This window comes from Akebia trifoliata, unplaced genomic scaffold (assembly GCF_017979445.1).
Source record: "Akebia trifoliata isolate Shusen 1 unplaced genomic scaffold, ASM1797944v1 Contig01109, whole genome shotgun sequence".
Classification (NCBI taxonomy): domain Eukaryota; kingdom Viridiplantae; phylum Streptophyta; class Magnoliopsida; order Ranunculales; family Lardizabalaceae; genus Akebia; species Akebia trifoliata.
In genome coordinates this window covers 1-17,665 of record NW_028237502.1, presented here as the reverse complement: position 1 = coordinate 17,665, position 17,665 = coordinate 1, and the positions used below count along the sequence as shown (strand labels likewise).

At 35.6% G+C, this 17,665-nt stretch overlaps 1 protein-coding gene across 4 annotated transcripts; it reads left to right on the top strand.

Moving 5' to 3' along the window:
• The first annotated feature begins 1,698 nt into the window (after positions 1–1,698).
• LOC147380684 (U-box domain-containing protein 35-like) lies at positions 1,699–14,618 on the top strand. 4 transcript variants are annotated; one of them, XM_086431379.1, is made up of 10 exons: positions 1,699–1,900; positions 2,488–2,694; positions 3,883–4,004; positions 4,094–4,215; positions 7,603–7,802; positions 8,751–9,070; positions 10,364–10,465; positions 10,663–11,091; positions 12,532–13,284; positions 14,062–14,618. In XM_086431379.1, the coding sequence occupies exons 1-10, from the start codon at positions 1,882–1,884 to the stop codon at positions 14,242–14,244; spliced, it is 2,457 nt and encodes an 818-aa protein (XP_086287505.1). In that variant the 5' UTR covers positions 1,699–1,881; the 3' UTR covers positions 14,245–14,618. The 4 variants fall into 4 exon arrangements, with proteins under 4 accessions (XP_086287505.1, XP_086287506.1, XP_086287508.1 ...); XM_086431380.1 differs by having other exon boundaries at positions 2,481–2,694; XM_086431381.1 differs by lacking the exon at positions 1,699–1,900 and adding an exon at positions 2,011–2,258 and having other exon boundaries at positions 2,481–2,694.
• The last annotated feature ends 3,047 nt before the right edge of the window (positions 14,619–17,665 follow it).

Here is a 17,665-nt window from a genome sequence, read left to right as displayed (position 1 = left end):
TGATTCGGGTGCCCATTCACACTCATTTCCAAAAAGGAATGGTGGCGACTCCAAATAACGTAGCATTGAGGTTCAAAAATTTACATCTCATGTCAATAGAAACATAATGAGAAGAGGTCACAAGATTGAAATCTTAGCGCTCGGTAGACCGAGAGACCAAACTCAAGAACTTTGAGACTTTCAAGTTTGGTCGACCGAACAGTCCCGTTCACTCGAGTGATCAAATAAAAGGTACTCAACTTTTGGGTTCGGTCAACCGAATCGATTTGGTCATCCGAGAGATAAAAAATGAGGTTCTTGAGTTTTGGGTTCAGTCAATCGAATATATTCAATCACTTGAGAGAGTAGAAAAAGAAGATACTCATTTTACGAGTTCGGTCGACCGACCAAGGACCACACACACTAACACAATTTTTGCATTCCAATTTTCGACGTGTGTTGATATCAATTTTGTCCTTTATTCTTCGTGTCACCTTTTTTGAGTTTGATATTCAATATGTTTGATTTTGATGTACTTTCATCAAGATAAACACTTCCTAACATGATCTTTCACAGTGATCGATTACATTTAAAAGGAACTATAGAAAAATCAATTTACAAGAAATAATACAAATTATGGATGTGAACAAATTCTTCTACAATGATATGATGATGATGATATCACTACATATGATATTCATCCTGCGACGAAAGGACAGAGTAGACCACCGATTTCACCATTACCTCGAAGAGCCACTAAAAAAACTCGTTCCCATAATCCACTAGATATAGGTGGTGTACACCACATTTCGAAAATGTGTTTGACCAAAAAAAAAAAAAAGATAAAAGTTCATACCAAATCATCATTGAATGTATCACTAAAAATAAAAAGAAAATCATTCAATATGTAGCCAAATGGCTATATTAAACTAGAGTTACATTTAACATTATCAAATTAAATAGCTTCAAATTAATGAAAGAGGAAATATGTCAATTTGGACCTGGTCTTAAGCCATTTGTGATTATGTGCACGTCCCACGTCAGACTTCTGAGAATCGTAATATCGTACCCTATGTCATTCTAGCATTTTCGTTCCAAAATTTCTAACTCACGCACTGAAAAAACGTTTAGATTTGACCTGCCACCGTCATATCTTTACTCTTCGGTAAACACAAAATACGGCCTCACTAAATAGTTCTTTGGAAGTCCGAAAAGCCGCCAAGTACTTCCATGGTCCACTACTTTGACCAGGTCTCTCTCTTCTATCAACGACGTTTAGATGAGCAAACCAAACAGTTGCGAAGAAAGAAAGAAATCTGAAGTCGAGGAACAAATAACTGAAGTTTGAATCTCACTCTAAATCAAAACAATTGAGATGAGTGAGTACTCTTAGAGATTCTCATTAATAGATAACTAGAAAACCAGTGCTGATCTCAAGGAAATATGTGTGTCATGGAGAATCTAAAATGTGATTCATAACGTCAGAGAAGTCCGTCAACTCAAGATGTTCACACTGGTTGCCAGTCGTTGCCACACAATAAGGACAAAAGGCCCAAATCACATTTTGGATGCATTTAACCATTGGGGTACTGCTCGTTGAAATCTTTAATTTTATTTTTAATAGAGAAATTTCTGAGAACTTGAGGAAACTATAAACAACATCAACAAGATAACAATGGGTCCTCAACAAGCAATAAAAAATTGAGTTAAATTTCTGCTTGGTGTTTTTTCAATTGGGAATGTCACCACGGCACCGTTGCCTCTAAATTTACAAACATTTCTGTGTTTTTGGTTCTTTTCACCTCCTCTGTTTTTTCTAAATTTGGAGATATTGGGTTTTTTTATTTATTTATAACATTTGTGGAGAAAAGAAACTATGGGTTTTGTTCTTCAGTTGGTTTTATGAGAACCCATGTATTAGGTATGGTTTCTCTGTGCTTTGAGGCTTTTTTTTTCTAAGAAATCATGTTTTTTCTCCTTTTTGGGTTATTGAGTTATTTTGAGCTTTTAGAATAACATGCATGATTTTCATGTTCTGAGTATTTTTTTTTTCCCCTGTTTTGGTCATGATTCTAGTTTGTAATATAGAAAACTGCTTCTAAACACACTTTGAGAGTCTTTTACTTGGTGGGCTCTGACTATAATTTGCAATTCTGTGTATTTTTTGGCTCTTTATTAGGGGTTCTAATTGAACATCTTTCTTGGGTTTGAGATAATTGATTTTCAGGTTTCTCTTGTCGTTCTGATTTAAGCTATCAGCGAATTTTTACTAGACTTAGGTATTCTATTTTTTTTTTTTTTTTTGAAGATTTTTTGTACAGTTTTGTGTGATTTCCAATTTACATGATTTTGTTTGAAACCTCGTTCTATTTGGTAGTAGGGTATGTCTGCTTACTGTTATGATCTCAAATCCCATTAAGAAATAAAAATATTGTGGTTTAGTTAATTTCATAAAACTAGTCTCATGGTCTTTTTTTTTTAACTTTTTTTTTTTTTGAAAGAGAACAGAGGGAGTAATGGAGGGAATGAAAACTCTTGAAGTAGAAGAAGAACTTGCATTGCCACCTCCGTCTTTAATTGTCGCTGTGGCTGTCAGTGGAGGTAGTAAAAGCAAATATGCAGTTGAGTGGGCATTGGAGAAATTTGTTCCTGAGGGAAGAATTCTAATCAAGTTGTTACATGTCCGACCACGGATAACAAAGGTCCCTAAACCTAGTAAGTGGTGCCCATTATGTTCTTTTTTTTTTTCCCTATCTACCAGAAAGAGCAAAGATTTTGCATTCTTGTGTCTCTTACAAATTTTTTATATGATGGCAGTATGACCAGTTATGCTTTTATGAGTTGAATGTGGGGCAATTAAGAATCTTCATGTTGATAAATTGAGCATAGCAGAGATGAAGGTGTTTTTTTTTTTAATATGACATAGGATACCCCCCTGGGAAGTAGGACTAGTCCCTACAGATATGCCCAACCACCATCAAAGGGCGTAGTGGGTATAATCGCAGCATGGGAGAGGGAGGGGGGGGGGGGGGTGTGAGAGAGCAATCTGGATGAAGATGTTGAGATGGATGAGTGGAAAGATGGAAAAAAAATTATTAGTAACTCCAATAGCCGATAAACTAAGAGAAAGTTGGCTAAGATGGCTTGGGAATGTTCAACGAACGTTTATTATAGCCCCAGTTAGAAGATTATTTAAGTTGAAGGTCGTAAAAGAGTGAGAGGAAGAACCAATAGATCTTGGCTGAAAAATGTGAAAATGATAAATAAAATAAAATAAAATAAATGAAGAAAGAGGGATAGTACAAAATAAATTTCAGGAATTTGGCGCTTCCAGGTCCAAGTCTTACTGTATTAATTAACTTTAAGTCGTTAGCCAACCCTTCCAAGATATTATAATCCCATTCTGTAACAGAAATAAGAATAATCATGTTCTGTGTGTGCGTGTCTTGTATTATGTTGGTAGTATTATATTGTCAGAACAGACTGTACACTGATCGATATTCGATACCGCTAATTTTTGGGTAATGTTTTCCTCAGTTTCATAACTTTTTTCTAGGGAATTTAGTATTTTGTAGCCAACTCGTTGTAGGATTTCTATGAGGGACATTTCAGTTTTTCTGAGAGGAAGTGAGACTGAGAGATTGTAATCTCCTAAATAGCATTTTCTGAAGAAAATAATTTTCCCACCCATTTTCCATCCACAATAAAAAGATTCCTAGTTTCCTTATTACTGATTTTAAAATTGCTCCCTTTAGGAGCTCCAATTTCTTCTGATTATCATTTGAGGCCTCATATTATTCATCAAACTAATTTTAGAAAAAGAAAAAAAAATGTCAAACAAAGTAGAGAGAATTTATGCTATTAATCTTTTTATGTGTCCATTCGTCATTTTTGGTTTTGCAGTGGGAAACTATGTTCAAATTTCACAAGTACAAGATGATGTAGCTGATGCATATAGGAAGGAAATGGAATGGCAAACAAGTAGAATGCTTCTCCCATACAAGAAAATGTGTACTGATAAAAAGGTAAAAGTTTCTTGTTCATTGAGAAATGTATCCAAAGGAATCAAAAAATAAAAAATAAAAAGACTTACTCTGCTTGATTGTTCATTCAGGTGGAAGTAGAGGTTGTGATGATTGAAGAGGATGATGTACCACTAGCAATATCAGGAGAGGTTTCAAAGTTTGAGATAAGCAAGCTTGTGATAGGAGCTTCATCTCATAGTAGGTTTACAAGGTAATAACATTAGAAATTAATTTTACCGATTCGGAATATGCACATTATTGGTTAAGCGTTGTGGGGATCGTTTTGGAAAGCTGCACGTTCTGATACCCTTGCCATGAACCGTTCATATCTCGTTTATCTTCTCCACCTCGTTCTTCTCTCTAGAGGGTTACCTACTAAAGATACTCCGACATTCAAGTTAGGCAGCTTGTTTAACATCTATATAAACATTTCTCTACTCTCTGTCTTGACCAAGTTCCTCATTTTGGGTGGGTGGGGGGTATTCCTATCAATAAGCCTCAATTTCTTTTGTCTCCATGAACTTTGGTGCCTATGTCGGTCTTTTTTGTATTAAGATTGTTTTGGGGTCTTTAGTAGTTTGTTTCGATTATTTTCTAACTAATTTGTCATCTCAAATTGTATAAAGTATCTGTTTACAATCTTTCAAGATGTACACGCCTTCTACAACAGGGCTATGATGTATAAATTTCACAATTCATCTTGGATATCTGGAATTATCAATCATATCTTATCTCAAGGTGAGATGAGTACATTTATTTCTTTTAGTGGTGGCCTTTGGATTGCCTTGCTCTTTGGAATAGTGTTTTAAAAGGCATGTGAGGTTTACTAATGGTTTTAGGCCACTGGTGAGACCAAGCTGATTAGCATAAGACAACTTTGTGTTGCCAAGCACCGCATCAATTTTTCTTACTGTTGTTATGGTTTGGTTTGTTGTGATCATGTGAGTAAATTTGATTTGGACTCTAGATGATCTAGGTCATGGGATAGACCTAGTCCATAATCCATTCACTTATCTTGAGTCTTACTGAAAAAGTTTAAAATCTCGAGTGTCCGCTGGTGCTTCAAAAAGGTTTAGGCCTCCCACCTTTGGTTAAGAATTCAATTTATTTAATAATAATATTCTTTCTAATCTATAGTTAAATTATAATAACCTATTATAGTTTAAGTAGGAGCACTAACATATCCCCGTCCGATGTGTTTGATATAGATCAATATATTTATTCATAAGTTTTGTTAGATTTCTTTTTATTGAATTTATCCTATTATTTATACATTTTATTTTTATTATTCATTTGGAATGGTACATTGATAGATGATTGTTTGGTGATCAAGAAGCATTATGTAAACAAATTGAGCATAATAGATACAAGGATGTTGAGGTGGATGATTGGAAATACTATAGAAGATAAAATTTGAAATGAACACTTTCGAGTAAATGTTGGAGTAGCTCTATTGGCGATAAACTAAGAAGAAGTCGATTGAGTTGGTTTAAGCACATTTACTCAACTTTATCTTCAACCATCTCAACTTTCTCTTCAACCATCTCAATCGACTTTGTACTGTTATACCATGTGAGGATTCAACGATACTTTTCCTTAGCATATGATAGTTGTAAAATGCGAAGAGGTTTTTCATGCCTGACCACTCCTCGAGATGTGTGTCACTCTTTGATGTTTGAGTTCGGTCTAGATCTTTTTGTTTTATTCTTCACGTGGATGAACTTCACTTCTCTCCTACTCCTTTGATCTCGTCTTGGTCAGTGGGGAGTACGGAAGTGGGAAAGGTGGTCAACCTCGGTCCTTAACCATTTCAGTTAGTGGAGACCGTTTGACTTCCTCAATCTGAGACTTTTCACCTCTAGATCTACCCGAAAGCTTTTTGGCCTTCCACACCTTAGGTGATGGATCGTCGTTCACTTTGACCAATAACTCGAGATATCTTTTCTTTTATGTTTGGCGTTATGACCGATCTCCCTAGCTGATTGCTTTGATTTCCGCTTTTGGTCTTCGGCTTTTTTCCTAGGTTGTGTCTTCATTCACTTCCAGCTTGCTGTTGGAGTTGTCAGGGGTTCTTTTCTGTAGTTCAGCTCGGTTCTCCATCTTGTTGGCTCTAGGTCAGATGTCTCCCTAGGTTGTGTCTTCATTCACTTCCAGCTTGCTGTTGGAGTTGTCAGGAGGACTTAGTTTTAAACTATTTTCCTCTGCCTCCTTCTTTGGTTTGTTGATTCCCTTTCGTTCCTTGGTGACTTGACATTCTCCTTTTGCTCCCTGGACTGATCTCCTTCCATTGTTGATGGCAATTTAATTGGCTCAATCTTCTAGTGGACTCTACCTCATTCTTTCGGTTTTCTCTCTTTTGAAATGTCGGCTTGGGATCTCTTTGCTACTTCATAGCCTCTAGGATGGTGGAAAGTGAGAAGGTTGAAGGATGGGTCCCCGGTGTGGTGCCTACCAATGTTCCTCCGATGATTTTGTTAATACTCAGATAATAGGAAGTGAAGAAGAAGATGATGAATTGTTGAGTTATAGAATATTCTTTGATGACGAATTGTCGATTTATGGAGTATTCTTTCTTATAGGTTTCTGTTCTTTGCTTTCTCTTTTTTCTATTTTTCACTTCCCCAACTTTTCACCACCCGACCACTTCTTCGTTTGATGACTTGGTTTATATAGACGAATACTCACATGACTATTCTAGGTGTTAGATGAGTTACTCTATTTAGGGAAGACTTGAGTGCTTCGGGAGATGAGCCCATCACTCGCCAGTAGGATGTGATCTTGATTTGTAAGTGTTGTAGGCTTATTAAATGTGAAGCAAAATATCTCACTCATAGCATCTCGTTAGTTGGATTCAAATCTTTTTTGAACTTATCTTAGATATACTCGGGGCTTGTGACCTGAGCTCGGTTTATGTGTTTATGTACGATGGTTTTTTTCAATTTGGGTTCGAAATTTGGATTTCGATAACTTACTTTCTGACCGTGGGCTCGAAAAGAAAAGTCTTTCTAAGTGGGCTCTTGGTTTCTATCTTTATGACACGTGTCCCCATCATAAGGCGTGACTAATATGACCTCCACATAAAACACTTGCTAATCGTCCATATATTAATTTAGGATTTGCACATTCCGTGACAACGCGGATTCTTTCTTCTTTTGGTTAGCTAAATATAATCCTTAATTGATGGATGACCTCACTTTTTATGTTAGCTTCAGGCCTAATAGCCTTCCTACAGATGTGCTTTCATATAGAATCATTAAGAACAACCAACAACGTAAGGGCTCACCAACACATCAAGTTACTTGTTTTTTAATTATGATTCTTTCTTCGGAATTCTCATTTCCGAGACCGTGTTTTGTTGGACAACAAAATAGGACCCGTAGGCCCGACTAGCAGTGGCAAGGCAGCTAGCCTCTTAGAGAACCATATCTTGCCCAAAATTAAGATCCCACTTGCACATATATTTGTTGTATTATAAGTGTCGTGGGAAATTTCACGTTTATCACTGTATCTTTGGTTATTTATTATCTTGTGTCATCTCAATCTCTTTAGTTTTTATTTTTTCGGTGGTTATATTTATTAATAATTAAATTGTTTATAGAAAATTTAAGGGCGACAATATATCCTCAAGAATCTCAGAATGCAGTCCAAGTTTTTGTACCGTTTATGTCGTTTCAAAAGGAAAATTATCATCTGTGCGTCCATCCACCTCCGAAACAAATGGAAGCATCAAAGGAGAAAGTAGCGATACAAGTTTCTCTACCATCAGTTGCTCAAGTTATAACTTTAGCTCACAGACAGGTATTGCACTCTTCCACTTAAGGTTTGAGCTACCTATTGAAGAACCCGAGATGTTTGTTAGCTGAAATTTGTGTACGCTCATATTCCTATCTTGAAGGTATTGAAAATCAACCTAAAGTTGTATATGCAAGTTCCACAGATTGGGTTCAAAACCCACTCTTGACAAGATTCCCCATCACCGACTTACTGCCCTCATTAAAAACATGCTTACCAATCAAAAGGAAAAAAAAATTGTTGCTTTGGACAGAATTGAATGGTCGAATAACATTAGTTTAACCAACCCCAAATCTTTCAGATAAGGCTTCAATGATGATGGTTCACCCTTACCCAGTTGCCTATAGGGAAAAAAAGAAAAGAAAAGAAAATAATAGAATAGAACACAAAAAAAGAATTATTCTAGCCTGACATCTTTCACACTTGAATTTCTTTTAGGGTTTAACTTGCATAACATAAACCTGCATTTTGGACCATGACATGCTTCTCTCCTTGATTTGTTTCGGTAGAGATGATTACCTTCATCTCATAGTAAGGATGTTGAATTTTTGGAATTATTTCATTTTTATGTCGGCTATTTAGGATACTTTTATGATCATTACAGTCATTTTACCCTTCGGTATCCCCCCCCCCCCCCCCCTTTTCCCTGTCCTCTCCTAGCCACTGATAGGTGATTCCACTACTTTGCCAATGGTGGCAACTTTAGTAAGACGACTATATTATGTTGTTGGAGCTGCCAAGTCTTTCTTCTGTTAGGAACATTTTCCCTTGTGGCCTCTTAAGGTTGACAGTCATCCTTTTCAAAAAACATCGTTAATAGTTATGTAAGATATGGCACTTTGATGTTGAGCATAGTTGCATGTCGATGAACAAATCAATTTTAGAAACTGATTCAGCATATTTCTACAAACTTCCTTTTAATGCATCTTCTCTTCTAATTTTTTGGTTTCACAGACACAGCCTCAGTTGCTTCACACAATCATTTCCATGGTCCTTCACTACGAATTCAGCGGTTTCAAGCTCTTTCAACTATAAACCATACCCTCCTTAAAACTAGATCCAACTCAACTGATACTTCCCATTCTAGAAGTCAATCTGTGGATACCGAAGATACGGAGGATGCTATGAGTACTTGCTCTAGTAATTCAGATGCTCAACTTGTTGGAAGTCAGGTTTCTAATTTCAGAAGCTTGCATAGAGATCACCTCTCATGGAATCATAGTCAAGCATCCATGTCAGATATTCCACCAGAATCTTCTTCGTCAGAGAGTCAGGTAACGTCTTTTCGATTATTTTTCTTGGTAAGTGAAAGATCTTTATTAAGAGAAAGGCATGGTCGAGATGACCACACCAAGCAAAGATACAAGACAAAAAACAGAGAAAACAGAAGAGAGACCCGATCACACAGCAATATTACAAACTCAATTCCACTTATCTGCAAAATCTTGAAGGGTAAATTACACTTTAGCCCTCTGTGGTTTGACGTAATTCCATATTGTCCCCCTAACATTTTGACAATTATACTTGGTTCCCCTTTCACACATGGTGATAAAAGTTCAGATGCTATTTTACTATTTACCCTCTCATTTTATTTTTTTTATACAAAAAAATAATTTGAAACTATAAAAATGTCCCTGTCTAAACATTCACAAGGAAACCCATTTTTTCATTTGGAAATTTTGGTTATTAAAAGAATAACATTTTAAAATGTCTTCGTAAAAGTAGAAAAACATTTTTTAACTATTTGATTGATGGCAAGTAGACAGAAGGGGGTAAGTGAACCCATTAGATAACTATAGGGGAGGTAAGTGCAATTGTCGAAACAGTAGGGGGTTGACATAAAATTATACCAAACCATGGGTGTAATTTACCCAATCTTGAAAAAAAAAAAAAGCCTTTTTGATTACTGCAAAACTCTGCTCCAGAGAAATTAAAAACGCAAAATAGAAAGGATGATTTCTTCCACCGAGGTTTCTTCCCTCAAAGGTCCTTAGGTTCCTCTCCTTCCAAATCCCCAAACAAATAGCAATAGAAGTAATGCTCCATAATTTCCTTTTAAACCCTAGATATAGTGATTGTCATCTGTCATGCTTGAAAATGTGAAGTTATGCCTCATCTTGTCTGAGCGTATGTTCAAGGACACAAAAGAAGTTACTCAGGAAAAAAGAATCTACGAAGTTCAAAAGAGTATATGGAAGTATAGTCTCTCCCACCATGATGCTTCTCGGATAAGCTTTAGACATGAAGTTCCCTGTGAATTAAAAAATTAGAATAGTTACTTATCACTATGTTCATATAAAATGACTGAAAAGAAAACAGAGAAAATCTGAGCTAGCTATCTGCTAGAATGGTTATTAGTGGCATTCTGTACATGTTGTGCACATGCAAGGGGACATAGCACCACTGGATGGTCTTTAGCAAAAATTGCAACTTAGATTTCATGTTACGCATATATATATGTACTTATATATAGGCATTATGAAATACCAATACATATTATTGCTTAAGGTTTTAATCAGTGTTAAAGGGTGTGGTCTATATCAAAGATTATTCTGGTATATGTGCAGGTAGATATTAATTTTGAGGTAGAAAGACTGAGAATTGAACTAAGACATGCCCGAGGACTGTACGCAGTAGCTCAAAATGAGACAATCGATGCTTCTCGGCAAGTAAGTTTGGTTCGCTCTGAAAAAAAATTTGATGGAAGTCAATTGAAATTTATGCATGAAGAAGAAGAATCAGCTGAATTTCACTAAACCATTATATAGTAAATTTTATGATTTCCAATATTCCAATAATCCAATAATTAATGACCGTTAAAATCAGTGATGGATATATCATTTTCCCCATACTTTGGTTTGATCAGCTAAAAAAACTGAGTGAATGTCGAATAGAGGAAGCAACCAAACTCAAGGAGATAAGCATAAGGGAAGAGGGGGCGAGAGAATTAGCAAGACACGAAAAGGAGAAACATGAAGCTGCGAAAATGGAAGCTGAGTTTGTGAGAGAATGTGTCGAAAGAGAAGCTTTGCAAAGGAAACAAGCGGAAATTAAAGGTGCCCGTGATGCCAAAGAGAAACAAAGCCTGGAGAAGGCACTCGAGAGTCCTGGTCTTCCATACAAGAAGTTCACATGGGAAGAGATTGTTTCAGCTTCTTCATCCTTCTCTGATGATCTTAGAATTGGATTGGGAGCATATGGTACCGTTTACAAGTGTACTTTACATCATGTCACGGTAGCAGTGAAAGTCCTTCACTCAAAAGAAGGCCACAGGACTAAGCAATTTCAACAAGAGGTATGATAGTTTTTGGAAAGTGATACACCCAAATAACTCACTCCCGATCAACTATAAACATTTACCTCTAATCTGTGTTACAAGAATTCTCCATCATTTATTTTTTTTCTTTTCAAAGAATTTCTGGCATGGTATGTATGATTGCAAAGAAAATTATTTTCTCAAAGGAAAATCAATTTCCATGGAAAGTGATCCTGAGGAAATGGATCTCTTGTGAAATGTTTTCCAAGGATTGATTGTACCAAGGAAAATGTCAAAAGTGAGTTGAATATAGTTTTAGGGGTGTGGGTAATTGAGAAAAAAAAAAATGCCCCCCCCCGCCCCCGAGAAATTTGTTCACAGAATATTTTCCCGCAAAGAAGGGAAAATGATTTATCTATGAAAATGAGCAACCAAACGTCTGCAAATCATATTTTCTCAGATTAATCATTTTCTCACCGACTTTCCCTCGCAATCATACCTGTCCCAATGGACTTTGTAAGTTGCAAAATACACAAGGCATATGGTGTTTTGGCAATTTTATATATTTGCTTTAATAACCTAGGCTTTTTTATGGAAATTCTCTTTTTCTTTAATAGAAGAGATTGAATTTGTCTAATAACATATATGCACTTTTGTTAGAGACCAGTTCAAGTATCACTGTCTATTGTATATAATCAGGATTTATAGATGTCCAGAAAGTTGATGTCTGAAGTCGCATGTGCTCATACGACCCACATGGAGATGAGTTAAGGGCTGATCATTTTGGTGTGGATGATCCCCCTTAGCCATATGATCACATGTTACTATAGACATCAACTTTCAGGGATGGGTCTTGCACATCTCAAGTGATTCAAATTAGTATTGCAGTACTCAAGAGGCCATTTGGATACACATGAAAAAGTAACCTTTTTTTTACTTTTGAAAGTTGAAAAATAAAAAAGTTTGTTTGGATTCATTTTACAAAACTACTTTAAAAAAATAAAAATCTTAACCTTTTAAAAGGCAAAAGTAAATTACTTTCTACTTTCAAAAAGCTACTTTCTTCCATGTTACTTTCTACTTTGTATCCAAACAGGGCATTAGTGTGTGGAGTTTCATACTAAAATATATGTTCATATTTCTATTTAAAACTTGTTTTAGTTCCCTATGTTATATTTGCCATGTTGTATATTTTGTGAAAACTTACCAGGAAATATGACCTACAACAACATGGCAGTTGTTTCTCCTATTTTGATAAATTTCCAGAGATTATTAAATGTAAAGTAATATAAATTTTTGGTATTCTAACAATCCATGTAAGAAAACAGACTTGTTATTTTGGGGTTTTGTGAGGTTTTTTGTTCTTTCGGATGTCATGTCTATGCCTAAAGCTGAGATGATCAAATATTTCCTTCAAACTTAATATTTTTCATTTTCAAATATATGTAGCCTCACCTATATTTCTTCATTGACTTTCAGCTGGAAATCTTGAGCAACGTTCGTCATCCCCATTTGCTTCTTCTTCTTGGTGCCTGTATCGATCAAGGTTGCCTAATTTACGAGTACATGGAGAATGGTAGTCTAGAAGACAGGTTACTTCGGAAAAATAATACGCCCCCAATCCCATGGTTTGATCGGTTCCGAATAGCTTGGGAAGTAGCCTCTGCCCTATTTTTCCTACATAATTCAAAGCCAAAGCCAATAATTCATCGTGATCTGAAACCCGCAAACATCTTGCTTGATCATAACTTTGTGAGCAAGATAGGTGATATAGGTCTTTCAACTTTACTTCCTTCAATCGATTCTTCCATGTCAACACTCTACAAGGATAGTGGTCCTGTAGGGACACTATGCTACATAGACCCCGAGTATCAAAGGAGTGGGTTGGTTTCACCAAAATCTGATGTTTATGCATTTGGGATGGTTATCTTGCAATTGTTGACTGCACAACCAGCCTTAGCATTGGCCCACAAAGTTGAAACTGCATTGGAAAATGGAACCTTGATGGAAATTTTGGATTCCGAGGCTGGAATTTGGCCGACTAAGGAGACACATGAACTGGCTGTTTTAGGGTTGAGTTGTGTGGAACTAAGGCGCATTGATAGGCCCGATTTAAAGGTTGAAGTTCTTCCAATTTTGGAGAAACTAAAAGGCATTGCTGATAAGGCCCAGGATTTGGTTCCCAGTGTCGTATTTGCACCTCCAAGCCTCTTCATCTGCCCAATCCTTAAGGTCAGTCTCTTGCAGCTTCTGTATCTACTCTTAACATTCATTGAGCTGAGATCAGAGACTTTCAACTGTCCTTTTGCTATGAAAAAGAAAGGAAAAAACAAAAAACAACAGACTTTGCTCAGGAGTCAGGACACATTAATGTAAAATGTAACATAATTACATGGTCATCCTCCATTTGATTGGTCTTACTTGGTCTTAGTGAGAGATTCTATAGCCACACCAACTTTTGCTAGTGCTACCCCAATTCATATGTGAATCACCAAAGAATTAGCACACATCTTGGGGTGCCGTCAGCAAAAGTTGTTGTGGCAATAGAAGCTCTCGTTTTAGCTTGTAGAATGATCCCAATCATTTGATCATGCTTCCCAGCATTAAAATATAAGGTAATGTGGCAAAAAAGAATGTAGAGATCAAATGGTTACGATCTTGAGTTGGGTAACACTTTTCGCTTCGTAGATCTTTGGATTCTATAATGATGGGTTTTAACTCTTTTGCATGTATGCCATGCTTCACAGATTTATATCCTGGCCCAAGTAATCGTCATTAAAAATAAATAAATCTTTCTTCAGTAGAATTATAGAACATATGTCCTTTGCATCATTTCAAATTCACATATTTTTTGTTTTTCCAATAGATCAGATTCATCTGTTGCAAAATCTAGTAAAACAAGAATATGCTTGAGATTCTCTTTGAATCTGCTCAAGTATCTTCTCAATTGTTTTTGTTCTTCAGCCTCCTTTTGATTTTTTTACATGGAAGTTGTTTCTATCAATGCAGGACATAATGGAAGACCCTTGTGTTGCTTCAGATGGATATACATATGATCGCAAAGCAATTGAGATCTGGCTCCAGAAGAATGATAAATCACCCATGACAAATTTTCCATTGCCTGATAAGAATCTCATACCAAATTATACTATTCTTTCTGCAATTATGGAGTGGAAGTCAAAGAACCAATGACCAAACCACTCTTCGGAGAGACCCAACAATATGATCTCTTATGAAGAAATTATCATTTCTTCCCTGGAACTTGGGAATGGTTCTTGATGTAAGTTTAGTTTGTATTTTGTAATGGGTTGACACTATTTTTCTACTTAAGCCTTTGTTTTGTTTGCAACATGTAGTTTTCTTGAAAAATATTTTACTGGAAATCACATTAAAACAATCGTCATTTGTTACCAAAGAAAAAAAAAAAAACCAGAAAACTACATGTTATGCACCAAACAGAGGCTTTATTATAAGGGATGTGAATGTGGGTTATATTTCTCAGATTTGAAACATGAATTTGATTACAATTAAGAAGCAGTGTATATATGTTATACATATAGTATAAATATACTTTGTACATGATTGCATGCACAACTTGTAATTTTCCCTTTTAGGGTGTTCTAGGAAAACGGTCGAATATTTTGCAAAAGCTACTGAATCAGCCCCCCCTTTTTTTTTTAATATTTATGAAAACAGCCATATACCTGATTTTGTAATTATTATTTTTACCAGAACTTTATATGTTGTTTACTTTTTTACTTTTCTATTGATTGGACATTCAACTCAAAAGGCTTAAAAGTAAATTCATCAGACTTCTTGTATAATTACTACTTCAGACAAATGTTTTTCATAAATAATTACGAAATTGGGTTTATGGTAGTTCTGTGAATATTAAAAAATTGGTAATTTTGCCAAATACATATTATGTAGGTATTTTATTTGATAGCAAAGACCTATGATACCCTTGTGGGGTGAAAATTTTCATCCATTGTGGAGATTAATCTGGTTATCCATGACTATTGATCTGACCGATCAGGTTTTTAGAGTACAATAATGGAGTTTTGAACCTAACTTTGATTATTTGATCAGCTGACTCGCATCTTGTAGAAGAAATCATTTGATTAAGAAAGGGAAGAAAATTACAAAAATGGTTACATATGATTCCAAAACTAAAATTACAAGCCGGGACATATTGTTAAAATAACTTTATATAATTCATTTTGGTTATAACTTAGTATTATTTATTTTTATCAAAATGGGTGCCATTTTACATCACAAGTAGCTGTACAGTAGGTAGGTATCCTTTTTGGTAAAAATAAATAAATACCAAAATGATTGTCATTTCTGATAAATATTTTAAAAATGTTTTGCCCTGTAATTTCCGTAAAACACTCGTCTGTTTTGGTAAAAACACCCCAAAAAAACTGAGTATGATATATAGTGTATACACCCCATATATGATTTGCATGATACTCCGAAGGTGAAGGTCAGTAATAGACAATAGGGGAAATGTCTAACACATTCACATATTTTACCACAATTACTGAACCAGCCACATATATATATATGTATATCCGAAGGTGAAGGTCATTAATAGACAATAGGGGAAATGTCTAACACATTCACATATTTTACCACAATTACTGAACCAGCCATATATATATTGGTAGGGTTGTATAATTTGATGAATTTTTACCTTTATGCCCTTGATATGAATGAAAGTTCATAAGAAAGGTAAACAACCACATATCAAACAATATATTACCATTTTGATAAAAATAAATAATTATAAATTTGGGTATATAACCATTTTGGTAAAAATATATATAAAAAAAAAAATTACTCAGCCGATTGTTTCATTTGTTAGAAGGAACAATTCCCTAAGAGATGGCCAAACTGGAGACTTGACTTCAACATCCAGACCAGCAAAGCATCAGTGTCCATTAATCCAGAATGGTAAATCTTGGCTTGTTTCATCCTCCAATGGTCACAAAATGGGGCTGCTTTTATTTCCCTTTCTCTTATGTACCGAACCCATCATTTTTTGAAAAACTGATGGCTAGATTTTTTCCCACCGAAACAAAAAGACTACAAAACCTTCATTTTCATTATAAAATGTATCCATATGTATACGGCTTGTTTTATGAAAAACAGCCAAATAATTTGCAAAAATTACTGAACCAGCTATGCACAACCAAATAATTTTCAAGGCCATCAAGGTAAATTCATTAACTTGTCCATACAATTATCATAATTACAAAATCAGGTACATTACCATTTTCATAAATTAGAAGAAAAAAAATTGGCTTCTTCAGTAATTTGTAAACTCCTGATGACAACCGAGGTGTGCACCCTAAGTTATAAATTTGAGTTTCGATAAACTGATTCAAAATTCACTCGCTTGAGGTGGCATATTCATAGAACCATAGATCTTTTTCTTCGGGATATACAATGAGAAAGATCTATGGTTCTATGCATATGCCACATCAACGAGTGAATTTCGAATCAGTTCATCATTAGTCTCATAAATTTGGTATATATATATATATATATGGGAAATGTTAGAGATCATCCTCACCAAAAATCAGCCTATTCCAAAACTTCTAACCCATGTACGACAAAAATGGTTGGGCAAATGGTTGAGTGCGGAACGGGACCCATATATATATATAATATATATATATATATATATATATAGAGAGAGAGAGAGAGAGAGAGAGAGAGAGAGAGAGAGGATATTACTGAAACAGGCTTATGAATGGAAGCAATGTAGTACTAAGTATGCCCAAATGCTAGACTATGGTGGTCGACCAGAGCAATGCCCAAAGATCAAACGAATTTTTCCAAAAACAAATCTCCAAATGGAGGACCAGCCGATCCCAAAATTTCAAGAACAAAACAGAGTTTTTAGAAGGTTGAGGTTGATGGGTTTTGTGGAACGAATCTGAACACATCATCTGTACAATCCCAAAATTTCCCCTGCATTTTTTCCAAAACTTTCCCAGATTTATCCTAATTCAAATCCAAACTTGGTTTACCATGGTTCAAAAAAGTTTGAATAACATACCCACAACAAAAGCAGCAACTTAATAAACTACCATTTGTAAGTCTCAAAACTGTAATAATAACACAGCCAATGTTTCTCAATTGAGCAACTTGGATGAGACCATAGAACCATTTGGGTGAGAGATCATTCAAAACATGCTGTAACTAAATGGAATCTATACCTAAAAGTAGAAAACAAGTTACCATTATTAATTTGAAGCCCGAAAATGTTCATCTCTTGCTTCCACTTCAACTTGGAGTTCAGTATCATTTGGCAAAAGACAATTTTTTTTTCTACTCAATGCCAAAGGAAGGGTCAATACATAGGTCTTGCTTCCCGACTCTGTGTCTTGCCTTTGCGGTTCCATACGGGAGTAGTCTCAATAAGCTTATGAGGGACAAGACGACTCTCGCGCTTAGTGAGCTTCCGAAAATTGCTGACTTTCAGCCTAGCTATCTTCGCCTCCTCTTCTGGAGTTGTTTCCCTTACGACCACCGTTAGCCTACACTCGGGTCTTACTTTTACCCCAGATTTCCCTTTTGCATGGTATGAAATTCTCTTTTTAAA